The sequence below is a fragment of the Arvicanthis niloticus genome, chromosome 10 (assembly GCF_011762505.2).
Source record: "Arvicanthis niloticus isolate mArvNil1 chromosome 10, mArvNil1.pat.X, whole genome shotgun sequence".
NCBI classification, from domain to species: domain Eukaryota; kingdom Metazoa; phylum Chordata; class Mammalia; order Rodentia; family Muridae; genus Arvicanthis; species Arvicanthis niloticus.
The window spans coordinates 50,995,806-51,013,331 of NC_047667.1; the positions used below are offsets into that span (position 1 = coordinate 50,995,806).

The window sequence follows — 17,526 nt, forward strand, 5'->3', positions numbered from 1 at the left end:
TCTTGGAAGCCAAGGATTGCATTCTCCTGTCTCAAGGTTAAAGGTTTGCGAGCCTGTGTCACCACGTGTCCTGGGCAGAGGACCAACTTGATAGACATCAGAGGGTTGGCGGATAAGACTGAGCAGGCTCGCTGTGTGGAGGCGCACATCCCGGGATCCCGCTCTAGGGAGCCTTCCTGACACGTGATCGGAAAATACCCGGTGACCGATCCGAACGGGGCGCGTGTGTGTGCGTGTGGGTGTGCAGGAACGTAGGATCCCCGCCAGAGTCCAAACACACTCCTAACAGTCAGACGTCCCAGAACCCCTCATCTCAAAACCCAAGCGCGCGTGCCCAGCGGCTTATTCGTCTTTTGAGTAACTGACCAATGGGGAAGCGTTCCTTAGGCGTTGGCGGGGGGGGGGGGGGCGGTTCCTGGGGGCGTGGCTGGTGAGCCCGCTGTGGGCGGGCGTGACGAGGCGGGGTGGCCGACCTAGGAGAGGGCATTCCGGGGCGGGGCCTGAGGCGGGGCCAGGAGGGCGTGGGGGCGGGGCCAGGCGGGGTGGCGGGCTAGGCCGGAGGCGGGCCTAGGGAAGGGCGTTCGTCGGGTGAGCAGTGGCTTTTGGCGTCCGGGACTCCAAGCATCTTGACCCTGGCGCGAGGCGGTGTCGCGCACGCTTACAGGTGCCCGCGCGGGGCCGCGGCTTGGGCGCCTTCCCGTTGGCCTAGAAGGAGGAGGGGGCCGTGTTGGCGTCCAGCCCCTCGCGCCCAGGATGGACGTGCCAGCCCGGGTGTCCCGACGAGCGGCGGCGGCAGCGGCCAGGATGCTTCTGCGTACTGCCCGCGTCCCCCGCGAGTGCTGGTTCCTGCCGACCGCGCTGCTCTGCGCCTACGGCTTCTTCGCAAACCTCCGGCCGTCGGAGCCGTTCCTCACGCCCTACCTGCTGGGACCGGAGAAGAACTTGACCGAGAGACAGGTAGGCAGGCGCGGCAGGCGGGGAGGCCGAGCGCCGCAGGTGTTTGCGGAGGGCCTTGCGGCAGAGCCCGGGAGCCGGCTACGCAGAATCTGATCGGATTTCTGCTCGCTTGGAAAAGTGGCCTTACTCTGCGTTTTTGGCACGTTCGGTACGGGACTAAGAAAGAATGGCCGCAGCCCACATGCATGTATGTTTCAGGCCGTATGTGGATAGTGCTGTGTGATGGCATAACCCGGTTCTGCCCTGACAAGTGCTGCGGGAGCTGTTGGGGATGGGGGACATTGAGTGGATAAAGAAAACAGTAAACTCTACTTTCAATAGAATATATATATATATATATATATATATATATATATATATATATATATATAGTATGTATGTATGTATGTATGGGTGGATGTTAGTCGGCACTGTTTTTGTGACAGAGTCTTCCTTTCCTTCCTCTCCTTGACTTTGTTTACCTCTGACAAGATAGATAGATAGATAGATAGATAGATAGATAGATAGATAGATAGATAGAATCTCTGAATTTGGCTTGTTTGATTAGGTAGGATTGTGTCCAAAGAATCCCTGCTCCCTCTGAAATCCGTCTCTGGGATAAAAACAGACAGTGTCATATAATTGGCACTTAGCTTTTCTCATATTGTGAGTTGCTGCTTCACCGACAGGTTTTGTCCGTTCTGTACAGGTGGAGTTTTTGAGGGCGGTGATGTGCATGGAGCATGGCCAAGAACTCCTGCGCAGTCCTTTACTCAAGATAAAAACTTGTAAGCATATAGCACCTCAGAAGTGCATACTTCAGAAATGTGCCCAACTCCTCGGATTAAAGCACGTTATCCCAGCACTTGGTTTTGTCAGAGGAGTATGTAGATTGAGAAAGAAATGAAAGCAGTACTGCTCCAGGACCCTTTCCTTGAGTACCAAAGAGGGTGAAAGCGCAGGTCCGATGTCTTTTCCCTGCTGTCAGCTGAGTGGACGCTGGACAGCTGTCACCTTCTTTCTATACCCCTTTTCCTTCCTTACCATGCTGCTTCCCTGCCCACGTTGCTGTAGAATATTACTCCGGTTTAAGCCTTCCTGACGGTGCCAGTCATCGCTTTTGAGGAGCAACTAACTCAATAACTTGACATACCAGGTCAGAGCAAGAGGTGACACTACCAGAGTCATGTCAGACTGTCAGGATATAATTACTCAGAGTCCGGTTTGTTGCTGTCGTGTGCCTTATTCAAGGTCACCTAGAAAAGAATTGAGAGTCAGTGGGGATTCCCTGATTCTTTGACATTTACAAGTACAGCCGACTTCTGCCTGTTACATCATGCTTCCTAGTCTTATGGATCATTTCACAGTTATTCATTATCCGTGTGTATTTTGGTACTGGTTAAAGCCAGCAGTAAAAAGATAAAGACTTCTGATCAGAATGGTTTTCCGAGAAGAAAATTACATTGTGGCTATACAAGAGTGCGATTTTGGGGACCCAGAACAACCACTGAACCTGAAGTGTAGACACCGAGGCAGACATGACTCAGCATGTGAGCAGATAAAGGTTACATACAGACTGCTCTGTGATCTGCACAGTGTATGTACTTGCCTGACGGAAGCATGGGAGGAGAAATGTGCCCTTGGTGTTGATACTTGAAAGTTGATATGTTTTGTTAGAGGACCTCAGTCAAGAGCTGCTGTGTACTGGCTGCACTCTGGCATGTTCTGCCTTCTCAGCAGGCCTTAAATATGGGGAGTATAGGAGTATGGCAACTCAAGGATGCTTCTCTTAGTGCCAAGTAGTCGAGGCAAAGGGATTTGAAGAGAAATCTAGTCGTCTGGGATGTGGGACCTTGGAGTCTTTGCTAAAATGCTAGGTTAGCCCTTCTTTCCAGGTTGAGAATCCCACATTAAAAACAAAAGAAAACCAAAAACCTAGTAGCTGAAATAGAACCACTGTTGTCCCTCATGAATGAGCACTTGCTTTCAGCAATGGACAGTTAAATAAAACATTGCATGATTTTTAAGCAAAGTAGATCCCAGGTTATAGTCAGTGACATTTGTACTGAAGTTTGTATTTTCCCCTTGAAGATGTCAGAAGTGCCAACCTAGATCATCATAAATAGTGCTGAGTGCCTAAGACCCAAGGGCAAAATTTCTTCTCTCTATTTCCATTCTAAGGATTATTTTGTAGACTGTTACCACTTTAAAAGATTGAGGCAGGTTCTAATTGGACTATGTCCCAATCATTAAAAGCCAAACATTAATAAGGGTTATTTATTTATTTATTTATTTATTTATTATGCTAGGAACTGAATCCAGGGCTCCTTTTGCATGCTATAAAACTGCTATACTACTGAGCTACATTTACAGACTTTTATTTATTTTTTAATTTTGTATTTATGTGCATGACTGTGAGTATTTGCCATGTATGGACGGGAGCCTGTGAAGGCCAGAAGAGGATGTCAGATCCCCTGTTGCAGGGTTTATGGGTGGATATGAACCAAGTGACATAGGTGCTGAGAACTGAACCCCAGTCCTTTGGAAGGGTAGCTGATGCTTCTAACCACTGAGCCATCTCTAGTCCCATTGACCATTTTTTAGGGGTGTTCTTATAAAGTTGCCCAGAGTATTCCCAAACTTGTGATCCTCCTGCCTCAGCCTGTCTGGGATTGCAAGTGTTTATTGCCATAGCCAATAGAGTCCTTATCTCTGAAAAGTGATTTCCTCTTTTCTTGTTAGCATGCGGTTTTGATGTTAACTGCTTTTCTTTGACTTATAAAACCATTCAACATACTCCGCTTGATACTCTGAGCCTTGCAGATTCTTTTTGCCCTTTTAGTACATCCAGGCTTCCTTCATATGCCAGTCCTAAATCTAGCATATTCACCAACGTATGTGTGTAGTCCAACACTCAAATATATGATCTCTGCTTGGGATAGTCATTGCTTTGTGTGTGTGTGTATGTGTGTGTCTGTCTGTCTGTGTGTCTGTCTATCTATCTGTGTTCTTTTCATATCTTCTTTATCTTTCTGGGCTCACCATGTTTTCAGTTTCCAGTTTTAAATCTGTGTATGTGCATGTTTCTTACTTGGTTCAAAACCCCTGGAACTAAAGGGTCATTCATTCTATTTTTATCTCTATATAGATTAAGTAGTGTTATGTAAATTTGTGCTCGTCAAGTATGGTATCAGAACTATTGACCTGGTTTTCTAAAGTCAAAATGTGAATTGGTTTAAAACTGAACAACATACTTTCCTGTGGCATATATCCCAGAAGAAAATGTACACAAACAAGTTCTGCCCAAAGTTGTGAAAGGCACTTTGGATAGAACAAATCACATGGTAGATTTTACCTGAGACAAGAAGCTAGCTAATGGGAAGTTAATAAGGGTATGTCATTTGTAAATTTGTATATTTTTGTGAGAAGTTGTTCTTCAAGAGACAAAATATCTATTAAAGGAAGATTTTCTGGTGTTAAGACTTCCCGACTAGAAATGTTTTAAAAGAATTTGAGATCTACTTCTCCATACTATGTGATCTCTGTCTCTGAGGAGTCCCTGTCATGGTACCTCTATAGAGATGGGAAAACTTCTGCAGGCAATAGAAGGAAACTTAGGGCATTCAGAATCTATAACAGTTTTATAATTGAAGAAAGTAGATGTTTTGGTGTGATGGGCTGGGAATATCTGGTTGGGATCATTTCTCTGCCAGTCCTAACTGTATAACCCATCATTCTCTAACACCAAGTTTCCTTCTTGTAAAATAGAGATGGTAGAGCATTTACCTCTTAGGCCTGTTTGGATTAACTGGAAATAAGTGAGGTAAAGTTCACAGCACTGTATATGGTGTGCTGCTATGGTGCTGATAGTGGGAGAGGAGGTTTCTGGTTCTGTTTTCCTTGTTTGATATTCCTTGTAGGAGTAAACACAGATCTCTTAATTAGAGGAAGTTAGAGATAGCCCATCTGGTTTCCCGTGTTTCACCTGCCCCATCTCTTGTCATACTTAGTTGATCTCGTAAGCCTGGTAGTATTACTTTCCCTCATCCTTAATTATCCAAATTGTGGGTTTGTGTTAGTGTAGCATTAACCTCATGAGAGTTATTTATTTATTCATTATAAAACAAGGCCACACTATGTTACCAAACTGGCCTTGAACTACTTAATGGCCCTCCTGCCTCAGTCTACAGGCATGCCCCACCACGCCCTTTAAATTGATAAAGGATGGGACTTACGCAATGGAATGGTGTCGATCAATTAAGGACAGCTACTGCTGAAAGTTCCATGTCTAAACAAAGGTTTACTAGACTGAACAGTTGAGCAAAACTCTGGAACAAAAGAAGATGGGATGCTGAAGGAAGTGATAGAGAACATCTTAAAACGTTTTAGTAACATAGTAATTGTATGTATCCATTTGTTACTGTAACAGCTTCAGCACATGCATACGGGATTCCGAGATCAAGTCAGAACAAGTAGCATTCACCTCTCCACCATTTCCCTAGATTTGGAGCCCTTGAGCTGCTCCCTTCCAGTTATTTATAAACTCATAAAATATATAATCAGTTTTGGTTGAGTACAGCCATTCCAGAGCATAGTGGAACGACTGTCTCAACTATGCTCGCATGAAACCTGAGGTAATCTTTGTTCAGTATTTATATTGGCTTGTTTTAGCTTCCATGTAACATTTTGTCTTTCTGTGTCTGGATAACTTAACTTAAAATACAGCTTCTGCTTCCACCCATGTTGTTGTAGGTGACCCGGCTTCATTCTTCTGTTTGATCCAGTAACAGCTCATTGTGCAGCTAGACCATAGTTTCAGTGAAGAATACCTTTTAAGGGAAGGTTTATTGACCAGTAGTTTTGTGGTAAGGAAAGACATGGAAAGGGAACTATGAAGACACAGAAACATCCCGAGTCACACAGGAGACAGTCAAACTTTAGAGACCAGAGGGAGGGTAGTATCTGGGAGAACAGGGCTATAGAGAGTTGCTCATTGGAACACAACTGATAATATCCATAGGGAAGGCTTCTTGCTTCTCCCTCACCCCCAGCCACCTCACCGCTTTCTCAAGATTGCCTTGCTAGGGGACACAGAATGCTTTTTTTGTCACTTGTTAGAATTTGTACACTTTGACAAAGAATCCCTTCAACAGTTCCTGTGATCATGCAGGCCACTCTTTTTGAGGTCCCTCTGGTGTACATAGCAAGTTCCAGATCAGTCGTCACAACTGCATCACTAGGACCCCCCATCCCCAAACCCCAGAGCAACAACAAAACAGAAACACCCTAAACTGACTGCTATAACCCTTGAGTACATTGCTGGATGGTGAGCTCCTTGTAAAAGAAGGAATTTTTCAGTGCTCACTGTTACCAGGAGAATGAGGCTCACAGTTGAACTGGTGCTAGTTCATGTAGTCCAGGAACCATTTTTTAATTCAGTCTTCTAGTTTTCAGAGCTATGGAAAAGTAAGTAAGTAATTGGTTATGCATTTAATCCTTGCAGCAGACAGTCCCATAGTACAGGTTTTGTCCCCTTGTGCTGATGGTAAGGATGAATTGGAAGGGGGCTGAAAATCTTACCTGTCCACAAGCTCCTCTCAGAGCTCTGGAGCTCACCTTGCTCTGCTCTGTGATACTGTTAGCACAGCACTCACTGAATGTGCCACAATCTGGATTGACCTTTTCCGCTGCTAGCAATGACATTTTGTGGCAATACTGGGCAGTGGCAGTGAGTCAGGGCTCCCTTTCGGCCATTCATTCATGAAGGAAATAACAGATACTCTACAGGGTACTGTGCTGCTAAATGATGAGGTTCTTGGGGGCGGGGGGTGTACACTAAATACTTTTTAAAGACACTTTGTGATGTGCATTTATGCTTTCAGAAATGAGAGGATGATACATTTAACCTGATGCAAACAGGATGTCTTCCTCAATCACTCTCCTTTATTTTTCTGATACAGAATCCCTCACTAAACCTGTAGCTCATCAAATTGCCTATGTTAGCTCACTGGCCAGCAAACCCCAGGCACCCTCCTGCCTCCCCCCCGCACCCCAAGTGCTGAGATAACAGCTTTTCACATGAGTAGTGGGGATCTGAACTCAGGCCCCCGTGTTTACATTAAACTGAACTGTCTCTCCAACCCCAAATACATTTTTTAATGTTCAACTGATAGCAAGTTTATTGGCACTTACCCATTCTAAGTTGAGAAACAGCTCTTAATTACACAAGTAATGGGACTGGAGTTCCAAATGCAATCTTTCTCATTTAAAATGCATTTTGAGGATTATGTTTAGAGTCTCAATTTTAAATTGTGCACAAAAAAGAAATAGCAATAAGTTTCAGTTAACCTTACATCCTATAAATCAAAATATCTAAAGCAAGGATTCTTGTGTACCTATTATAAAGTTATAATAAATGTTTGACATGATAAATTACCTAAATATCCTGAGTTGGGTATTACAGTGTATACATGTACCAAGATACACTGTATCTCATAAATATGTACAACTATACAAATTACTTTTTAATTTGGGGAAGAAAAATAAAACACCAAACACTTACACTTTAGGTCATGTTACCAATAAGTAAGGACACAGATCTGCCTATAATCCTATTGCCAACGGAGAGCTGCTTCGTCAATGCATAAATTGTAGAGATAAGAATCAACAGTGATTTAATTTCTAAAACATTATTGGTCCTTCTGTCTTCCAGACAGTATGATGGCTGTTAAGTTATACAGATGAATGCTGGATCCACCTCTCAGAAACCTTAAAGGTGCTAGGCATGAGTAAGATAGAAAGTACCTGTAATCTCAGCACTTGGAAGACTGACATAGGAGGTCCAAAGTCCCAGATTAGTTTGCTCTATGTAATGCTTTTGATTCCAGCCTGGGCCACAGAGCAAGATCCTTGATGCATGGAAAGGATTTTATTATGACGAGGGGATAGAAAAGGCTATTCCAGAAGTTACCTGAACTTACTATAGTCAGTGTTTGTCTGGGTAATAAGGGAGTGTTGGTAGGCTGTTTTGTAAGAATACATTTTTATGGCTTGTTGGGTCTGTTGATCATTAACAGGCTTTTACTTTTTTCCTATCAGGTCTTCAATGAAATTTATCCAGTATGGACATACTCTTACCTGTTGCTGCTATTTCCCGTGTTCCTCGCCACAGACTACCTCCGTTACAAGCCTGTCATTCTGCTGCAGGGACTCAGCCTTATTGTTACATGGTTCATGCTGCTCTATGCCCAAGGACTGCTGGCCATTCAGTTCTTGGAATTCTTTTATGGCATCGCCACAGCCACTGAGATCGCCTACTACTCCTATATCTACACTGTGGTTGACCTGGGCATGTACCAGAGAGTCACAAGTTACTGTAGAAGTGCCACCTTGGTGGGCTTTACTGTGGGCTCTGTCCTAGGGCAGATCCTCGTCTCCGTGATGGGCTGGTCACTGTTCAGCTTGAACGTCATCTCCCTCACCTGTGTTTCTGTGGCTTTTGCTGTGGCCTGGTTTCTGCCTATGCCACAGAAGAGCCTCTTCTTTCACCACATTCCTTCCTCCTGTCATGGAGTGAATGGCATCAAGGTACAAAATGGTGGAATCGTTACTGATACCCCAGCATCTAACCATCTTCCTGGATGGGAGGACATTGAGTCAAAAATTCCTCTAAATTTAGATGAGCCTCCGGTGGAAGGACCGGTGAGTTCAGCCTTAAATTTGCGGTTGCTCTTCTGTGCATTGGCTAATGGTAGTGAACCAGACGGGCTAGCCCATTTCACTGGGCCACTCATTCATTAAGATGCAACTGATTTCTATACTGGATAATGAATGTATTCTTCCCTAGAGTGCGTGATCCTCAGAATCACACTGGCGTAACATTTATTATGCATTATGTCAGAAATGTCTTGGGGCTGCGTCTCCATTTTTGTATCCCTACTGCTTGGTAGACACAAAGAAAGCACTTAGAAAAGGTTCGCTAGTGAGCACTTGAGATGATTCACTTGGTGATTGATGTGTACTTGTAGCTTCTGAATCAAAGCTCAAAGTATTTAAAGATGCAGAATTATTTTCCTTTTCTGGGCTAGAAGCAATGCATGTTACTTATTTCAAATGATACTTTGTTGTTTTGTGGTGGAAAGGCAGTGAATGAATGATAAGAAGAGAATAGCAGACAAACCAAGACAGGATTTAAAGCCCTTTCTTAGAAAAGAGGAGTCCAGCATTTAAAACAATCCACCCATTCTTTGTAACTAGAAAGGTGAGGTAACTCCCAGTTTATTTTTTTATGTAAAAGTTGTGTGTGTGTTTGTTGTTGTTCCTCTCAGGTTATAGGGTGTGAGAGACAAGGACAAGAAGCATTCCAGCTATGTAGAAGCAGTTGGGTTTTCCTGGAATGTTACTTGGCCATAAGCCTATTAACATTCCTGTCTTGCTTAGGGAATCTAAAACTGAATGAAAATGCAGAACTACTATGAATCGCTTGATTCTACCTAAACTCAACCTAATAGTTTCTTCCCAGCCTATAAAAGCCTCGCCCAGTGAACTAGTTGAAATTCTGTCTCAAGGAGCCTTAGTCCTCCTGTACAGACTGGGATACGCCTGTCATGGAACACACCTCTGACTACTCAGGGCACCATCTTTAGTCAAAAAAACAGGGATTAAGTATTGAAGAAATGTTGATTCTGGCATAATTTGTTAAGTGGCACTGGAGAGTCAGCAGAGGGTTGGTTGAGAGGTCTGTTCATTTGTTAGATCTTGGGTAGTAGGGAAAATATATGTACTCTTCTGGTTGGTTTCAAGTGTGTTACAGTGGCTTTGGCAAACCTGAATATACCTAATGGTTAAAAAGTATATACTTTAAATAGTAACAAAAGTTATAGTTACAAAGTCTGTCTAGAGCAGTAGGATTTAATGGCTTTGGACTCTAAGAAGTATATAGAAAAGGGCATTTTTTTCAAAGCAGCCACTACATACAAATGTGTGTATAACTTTTGTAGGTCTATATACAACAAAACCAAAAACTTTCTAGGACAACACTATACTCTGTTATTTATTTTATTAACTTTTTAAGTTCAAGTCACTGCCTATTAAATATAGCTTATTGCCAAGTTGAGTTACAGTTTCAATAGCTATTCTATACTAATATGAACTTTATTATTTATCAGTAACCAAAATGTCAGTATTTCAACTGGATGTGGTGGTATACACTTAATGTCACAGCACTCCAAGGCTGAGGCAGGAAAATGGCAGGTTCCATGTCAACCTGGGTTAAATTGTGCGGATGTCTCAAAAGACCCCAACAAAAGTACATGTTAAAGCTATGAAAATTTTCACTAGAAGCGATCTCCCAACAGGGCATAGAACAGTCAGAAGGACTGGATCTCGTCTATCCTCTTCTTATAGAGGTAAGATTGGGATCCAGGATCAGTAACTTACACACACTTGCACATAACACTTGAGCACATGTGAGAGTCACTTCCCGCTTTACCTCATAAGGGCTTTCACTGAATTACATTGTCAGACTGAGGTTAGCTGTAGTGTGGGAGAAATTAGCTTCCTGACATTGGTTTCCTAACATCCCAGGCTCTGCAGCTGATACCCCGGTGGCTGGCTAGTGCTTTGGCCACCACATTGACTGCTGTTTTCCTACAGAAAGCATGAAGGGAAGCCAGGCTTTAGATATCATCAAGGATTGCAGAGCCATTTAAGCTAGCAAAACATATAACCAAATTAAATCACAGTTGTGACGTTAATTTAAGAGTAGGTGGGTGGTTTACCGTGACTTCTCAGAAAGAGGAAGTTAAGTAGGACTCGGAGTGATGGTCCACTTGCCTTAGACTTACCTCATGTATTGGGTTCTTCTTAGAGATAGCCTATTGCTTCAGAGCAAAGGGGACCGACATTGAGGGAGGAGCCACCAAAGCCAGTGATTTGTTTTTTCTTTTCAGGAAGGCTAAAGTTAGGCTTGGTGGGAAACCACTGGCCTAACAGTGTGAGGCCCTAGGCTTAACTCCTAGCACTGAAAAAAAAAAAAGTAAAATTTCATCTGGTATAGTAGCACTGGTCTGGTATTCCTTATTCTAAAAACTGAGGCTGAAAGACTTCAAGGGCAAGGACAGCCTGGGCTACATCACAGTGTCTCAGAGTAAAATAAAACAAAATTCAAATCGAACCCTCTGTGAGGTACAGATTGCCATGTCATTCATTCTTCACAATTCTCTCAATATGAAAGGACTTTGCAGACAGTTTTCCTTTGAGTAAGCAACCCCGGTGTGCATGTTAATGTTTCTCCTGTAGCATTTAATAGTGCAGCCAGCCGAGTGTAATGTTTTAAAGAAAAAAATTACTCCAAACTCTGCTTCTAGTACTTCCGGGGCAAGTTAATTCAATCTGCAGACTTTTACTTCCTTATTGGTGTGTCTATATTTTGATTATAAATGGGGTAATATAAAGCTCTCAGATAAGCATACCGAGTGGGCATTTCATACACAGTCGTTGGTACTGATGTCACCACTAAGCGCAGATAGCAAACAAATTTGTCCCTTTGCTGTAAATGTCATCTATGAGTTTGTAAATAATCTTTCCTGTCTACTCAAGAGAATATAAACCTAATTGCTAATAAGTATAGATATGAGTGTGTGTGTGTGTGTGTGTATTTTACTGAAGATAGTTAATAATTTGCCTGAAACTGTGTAAATGTAAACAGTGAAGCCAGGACCCAAACTCAGAGTAGCTTCAGGGCTCTTGTTCTTGCTAACCTGTTCTGTTGTTCCTTTCAAATATAGACGTTTTTACTTGAATAAAATAAGCACTTGGTTTTTACAAAGGGAAAAAAAAATCTCTGAAATAGACAACTGAGCTTGCACAGTGGTCTGCAGCGTCCCTACCCCGTGTTCCAGCTCTGTTTCTGTTTGCTGTGCAGGAGGAGCCCCGGCCAGACCGGCTGCGGGTGTTCAAAGTCCTGTGGAATGACTTCTTGATGTGCTACTCCTCCCGCCCTCTGCTCTGCTGGTCCGTGTGGTGGGCCCTGTCCACCTGCGGCTATTTCCAGGTGGTGAACTATGCACAGGGATTGTGGGAGAAGGTGATGCCTTCTCAGAATGCTGACATCTACAATGGTGGTGTGGAGGCCGTTTCAACCTTGCTGGGTAAGTAGTTAAGCCAACAGGGATCCCTTCTCCCAGCTCTGAAGGAGCCCAAAGGAATGGCTTATTTGGAGCTCTGATTTTCTTACTAGGAGAAAATTTGGATGTAATCAAGTGGTAGGGGCCTTTGACTGACAGACACATTCTTGGAAATGGAATGTACTGATTTTCAAGATGTTTGCTTTTCTTCTCTTACCACGTTCCACTCGCCTGTGTTTATTGAGATTTTGAGTAGCAGCATACTGTCGTTTATGACAGTAGCTTATGTCTCTTGGGTGCTAATATGTACCCAACACTGTTCTGTAGACAATAGGTATATTAGTTGTATTTCAGAATTCCTGAGATAATTACAATTATTGCTGTCACTTTACAATTGGAACCTTTGGACATGTTGATACTTTACCTAAAATCAATAAATGGTAGCTAACGAAGTACAGGTTGGAACTCTGCCGTGGTGGCTTCAGAGCCTCTGTCCTTGATAAGGCGTTCTGTTCCTTTCTGATTTGTTGCCCTACTTCATAAGGTTGTTGGAAGATTCTACATAACAGCTCTAAGTACTAAACAAATTGTGGCTGAGACCCAGAAAGCACTCCCATATTATAGCTGTCACCACTGTCATAAGGTCACTCAAGGGAAGAGAAGCCATTTTGCATATACTAGATTGCTTCTTGGTCTGAAGCAGAGATGGCTCACTCAGCCATGTTGCCAAATCAGATGCAGTAATTTTCTGTGACTCTAGCCTAATACTTATTTCTGTAGCAGCATCCCCGGGCCTGTGTCCTCTTTGCTGTCTACTTGCCAGACGTGCTGATTCAGGCCCATCTCAGTGGCAGCATGCTATTCCATCAAGTTCAAAATTCCTCTGCTTAAGTTTCAAGGAACTCCTTATTCTCAAGTTTCCTAATTTACACGTTGCAAGTCATTAATACATAATAATCTGAGCTGAATTTTTAATGTATTGAAATAGAGTTTCTATAGTCAATAACTAGAATCCTTTTTTGTTTTATAGGTGCTAGTGCTGTGTTTGCAGTTGGTTATATAAAGCTATCTTGGTCAACTTGGGGAGAAATGACGTTATTCCTGTGTTCTCTCCTGATTGCTGCTGCAGTGTATATCATGGACACTGTGAAGAGCATCTGGGTGTGCTATGCATCCTATGTTGTCTTCAGAATCATCTACATGGTACTCATCACCATAGCAACGTATGTATTTTAACTCAGAAGTATTAGGAAAAGTTATGGGCAAGAGAAACTTAGATTTTTTTGCAAACCAAGAAAATTAAAATTTCTATTTAATGGAGGCAAGTGGGAGGAAGCACTGTATTCTAGTTATTGTGCATCTCCCCAGGAAGTATTTAGGGAAGAGTTGTTTGTTCTCTTGTATTTTTATCCCTCTGTTTTCATATGTTTGAATAAGATTTATATCACGCAGCAACAAAGCATGTTTCACATTTTGGAAAGGGAGTTAGCAGTAAAGGAAGGGGTTATGTTCATGTTTAAAGTGAAAATGTCTAACAGTTCAGGGGGAGGCAAAGGTACTCTAGTCACTGTTTTTCTTTTGAAAGTTTTCAGATTGCTGCAAACCTCAGCATGGAACGTTACGCCCTTGTGTTTGGTGTGAACACCTTCATTGCCCTGGCATTGCAGACTCTGCTCACTCTGATTGTGGTAGATGCCAGGGGCCTTGGCTTATGTATTACTACTCAGGTGAGATGTCTTCATTGACACTGAAAGTAGTTTACCTGATCGGGGTGGCAGAAGTGGAACATATTTTATGAAAACAAATTCAAACATTCTGAACAGATCCACCCTTCCTTCTGCCATGTCCCCATTCTTAGGTCCTTTCTGTGGAGGATGTTGAGACAGTTGTCTTTTTGATGAGGTCCTAAAGATCCTTGTCAACTGTGGGATGTTTGGTCCCTAGAACTAGAGTTACAGATGCCTTTGGTTACAATATGGGAGCTGGGGCCTGAACTCAGGCCCTCTAGAAGGACAGCCATGCTCTCAGCTGCAGAGCCATCTCTCCGCCCCTCATTCTTAATGTATAACCCTGAAGTACTGTATGGCTTCGTGCTCCCTCAGAGCTCTTTAAGTCCCCTTCCTCCTTTTTATAAGGCCAGTCTTCACCAAAATACCAAATATTTAAGGCTGGTAAGTATTAAGGTTCTCAACATATGACCCATTGAGAAAACATTAATGCAAATGTTCACAGAATGTCTACTTTCATCCATTCTGGAGTCACTGTGTAGAGTATGTTTACATACAATCCATCTCTTGATAATTTTATGAGTGACTACTTTTCTCTCTTGCAGTTCCTGATTTATGCCAGTTACTTTGCAGTCATCTCTGTGGTTTTCCTGGCTAATGGCATAGTCAGTATTATAAAGAAATGCAGAAAGCGGGAAGATCCCAACTCCAGCCCTCAAGCCACCACTTCCTAACGTGCTCCCGAAGTGCTGCTGCTTCCAAGCAAGGGCGCTGCACAGTAACCGCCTGGATGTATTCAAACTCTTTATGGTTCAGATAACTATTTATGAATGTGTATCTTATGGCTTCAGAGCCTCAACTAACACCTTGCATTCTTGGAGTTAGTGTAATAGTGTTGAGAGAAGCCAGAGCTGAAGCTTTCTGTTCATGAATTGTTTATGCGCATTCATTTAAGAATGACTTTTTCTAATTTAAAAAAAAACTCCCACAGAACTTGATTTTGGAAAAGCGAGTAATCAAGTAGCACGTCTGCTCTTTCCTTCATGAGCATGTGAGTGTGATGGTTTTAGTCATATTTGTCACTCACCCAGACCTGTGGCCTGGTGGGACCAAGGCTTCAGAAGCCACAGGATAGTACAGGTCACGATACGTGCGTTCTCCGAGCACTTGCCTCATCCAGCCGCATTCTGATTTCAGTGTTACTTGTGCACGTGTGTGTGTGTGTGTGTGTGTGTGTGTGTCTACAGATGGCAGTCGTTCCTCGCTGGCAATATCTGCTCGGGTTCAACGTTCTGTCCTTTAAGGGGTGTTCTGTCTGATTTTATTTTAAAATTTCATTGTATGACTGTTAGTGCTTCCCATTTTGACTGTGGTATGTTTTTGGAAACGTTCTTTAGAAGTACATTTTTGCATTATTCATATGCTTCCCAGAGAAGCTCATTTCATTAGAAAAGGCAAATTTTAAAGCCTGTTGATAACTGAGGAGGGCTAACCAGGTAGGTTTGCTTGTCTTTAATACTTTGGTATGAAGGACTCTTAATTGCAACTGAAAAGGTCATTTATAGTTAGAGATACAGGGAGCCCATTTTATATTTGCGTACCCTTTTATTACCAACACAAAACGAACTCTTTTCCTTTGAGACAATATCATTCCCATATGCCTCTCATTGTCTTGGCTTTCTCATCCAAGATGAAGATGTCAGTCGGAACTGGATTATTCCACGGCCTATTTTTTTCTTTTATTTTTAATAAACTGAGCCTCTTCTTAATGATTTTATTGGGGTTGGAACTAGGATAGACTTGATGCCTGCATTTTGGACCTTAGACCTGCCTTTGTCCCTAAGGTTAGATCATCTTGAGAGATACTTAATTTCCTCATTACTTGAAAGAGTGATGTCTGTATGCTAATATTTGTGAGACGTGAAAACTGTTTCAAAGCCAACTTGGTTGTCTTGTGCAACGATCTAGGTCAGTGCCTTTCACTAGCGTGGTGACTTCTTAAGACCAAAATAGCTAAACAGTATTATTAATACTAAGATTGCAAAACTGAAGCTTAGTGAGTGTGTAGAAGAAGACCCTGGTTCAACCAGCACTGGGAAGACTAATGGAAGAAATGAGAATGATATAGGTCATTTCCATGCATCTTCCTTTGCAGCTAGGGAAAAGAGAAGAACACTAAGGGATGGAGAACTATGGTCAGAGTAGCAGTCTCCCGTCTTACATTTTCTCCCTCCTCCCACCGTTTCTTGTGGCTCTATAGAAGTTGGTTGCTCAGAAACAAGGAGAAACGTTGTGATTGATTAATTTTATTTTATTTTTTAAAATAACATGTATTATGGTACAATCTAATTGTTCATGTTACCAAAGCAATATTTCCTTGGAATTTAGCTCACTGTTTGTGGCACCCAATCTGGTCCTTCTTTACCTGTCTAAACCAAGACTGTGTTCACATATTACTACGAGGCCATATTTGTAGAACGCAGAACCCAATGTGCTGTACTGTATGCACTTTTACGGAGAAGTGAAAATAATCTGTTGTACTTTTTATTCGATCTGTATAGACTATAAAACTATTTTTATTAAATAAATATTCTACAGTATATTTTCCCTTTTCACTCAAAATTATTTTGAGTTCATCTTCTAAAGGAGCTTTATGTCTGTAAATCTCCTAACAGCCTTTCCTGGACAACATTCATTTAAAGTGTGCCTCTCACCTTCCCAGCTAAACCAGCAGTCAGCCTGTTAACTCCTCCCCTTCTCTGTGGCCTCCTTTGCCCTCTCCCCTGCACTCTTCCCTGAAGCCCCCCTTGCTGGCACTGTCTGCAACATTGGTTTTCCTACATCTCTCATGTCTTTCTTCTCTTCAGAAGCTAGAACAGTGTTCAGTCCCTTTGCTAGCAACTACACATTTTCAGTTAGGGAAATTAAAGCTAGGGCTGGAAGTCTTGTTTGGAAACTCCAGAGCCTCTTTATTCCATACCAAAATATTCTAATGCCCAGAGAAGCACTTTCATTGCTCCAGTTGAAGAGTCATCTTTTATTGTGTACTAGAAACCAAATCAGCCTCTGCACCACATTAGGCTCATCGTACAGCAGCCAAAGGAATGCTTTCCTTCTACGCTATCACTAAGGGACAGGGGGGCTTTCATGCAAGTATTTGAGCTTTAGCTGTCTGTCCCTGTAATTTCTTCCAGTATATCTTCACTGCCTTTTTGATCAGGTTTGCTGGAGATGGGATGATGAGTAATAAGGAAGTCCACCTGCAAGAAATGTAATCCCACAGAGCGAACAGAGTAAATGTTTGAGTAGCTAACTATTATGGTTGCTGCTTGAACTGTCTTTGTAGTTGGTCCCATGTAGGTAAGGAAGGCCCTTCTTGATTTACAGCAGTAGAAATAGGGAAAAACGAGCGATTTTAGGTTGGTAAATTAGCATTCTACCGTGTGTACTCATATTTAAAAGTGGCTTAGGAAGTTTACATATTCCCACCACCACCACCCCTAAATTATACATCCTGAAATGGAGACACTAAGCCAGTTCTGATTCCCTCCCTAGCCCTGTAAATCAGTCGTCGCGTCCCATTATGGAATATGCAGCAGGGACAAGGGTGGAAGAAGGCAGACTTGGCTCAAAGCAGCCCAGTAGAGGGAAGAGTGCATGTCACGTAATACACTGAGGATTTGGACACATCTACAAGAGGAAATGGGCAGCTGGCAGAGAAGTGAGCAACATGGGGA

At 42.6% G+C, this 17,526-nt stretch overlaps 1 protein-coding gene across 2 annotated transcripts; it reads left to right on the forward strand.

Moving 5' to 3' along the window:
* Window positions 1-552: 552 nt before the first annotated feature.
* On the forward strand, window positions 553-16,391 carry Slc19a2 (solute carrier family 19 member 2). 2 transcript variants are annotated; one of them, XM_034513615.2, is made up of 6 exons: window positions 553-957; window positions 8,035-8,637; window positions 11,861-12,086; window positions 13,093-13,285; window positions 13,648-13,789; window positions 14,395-16,391. In XM_034513615.2, exons 1-6 carry the CDS (start codon window positions 754-756, stop codon window positions 14,521-14,523), a joined length of 1,497 nt encoding a protein of 498 aa, XP_034369506.1. In that variant the 5' UTR covers window positions 553-753; the 3' UTR covers window positions 14,524-16,391. The 2 variants fall into 2 exon arrangements, with proteins under 2 accessions (XP_034369506.1, XP_076797624.1); XM_076941509.1 differs by having other exon boundaries at window positions 611-957; window positions 8,035-8,523; window positions 14,395-14,759.
* Window positions 16,392-17,526: the final 1,135 nt, after the last annotated feature.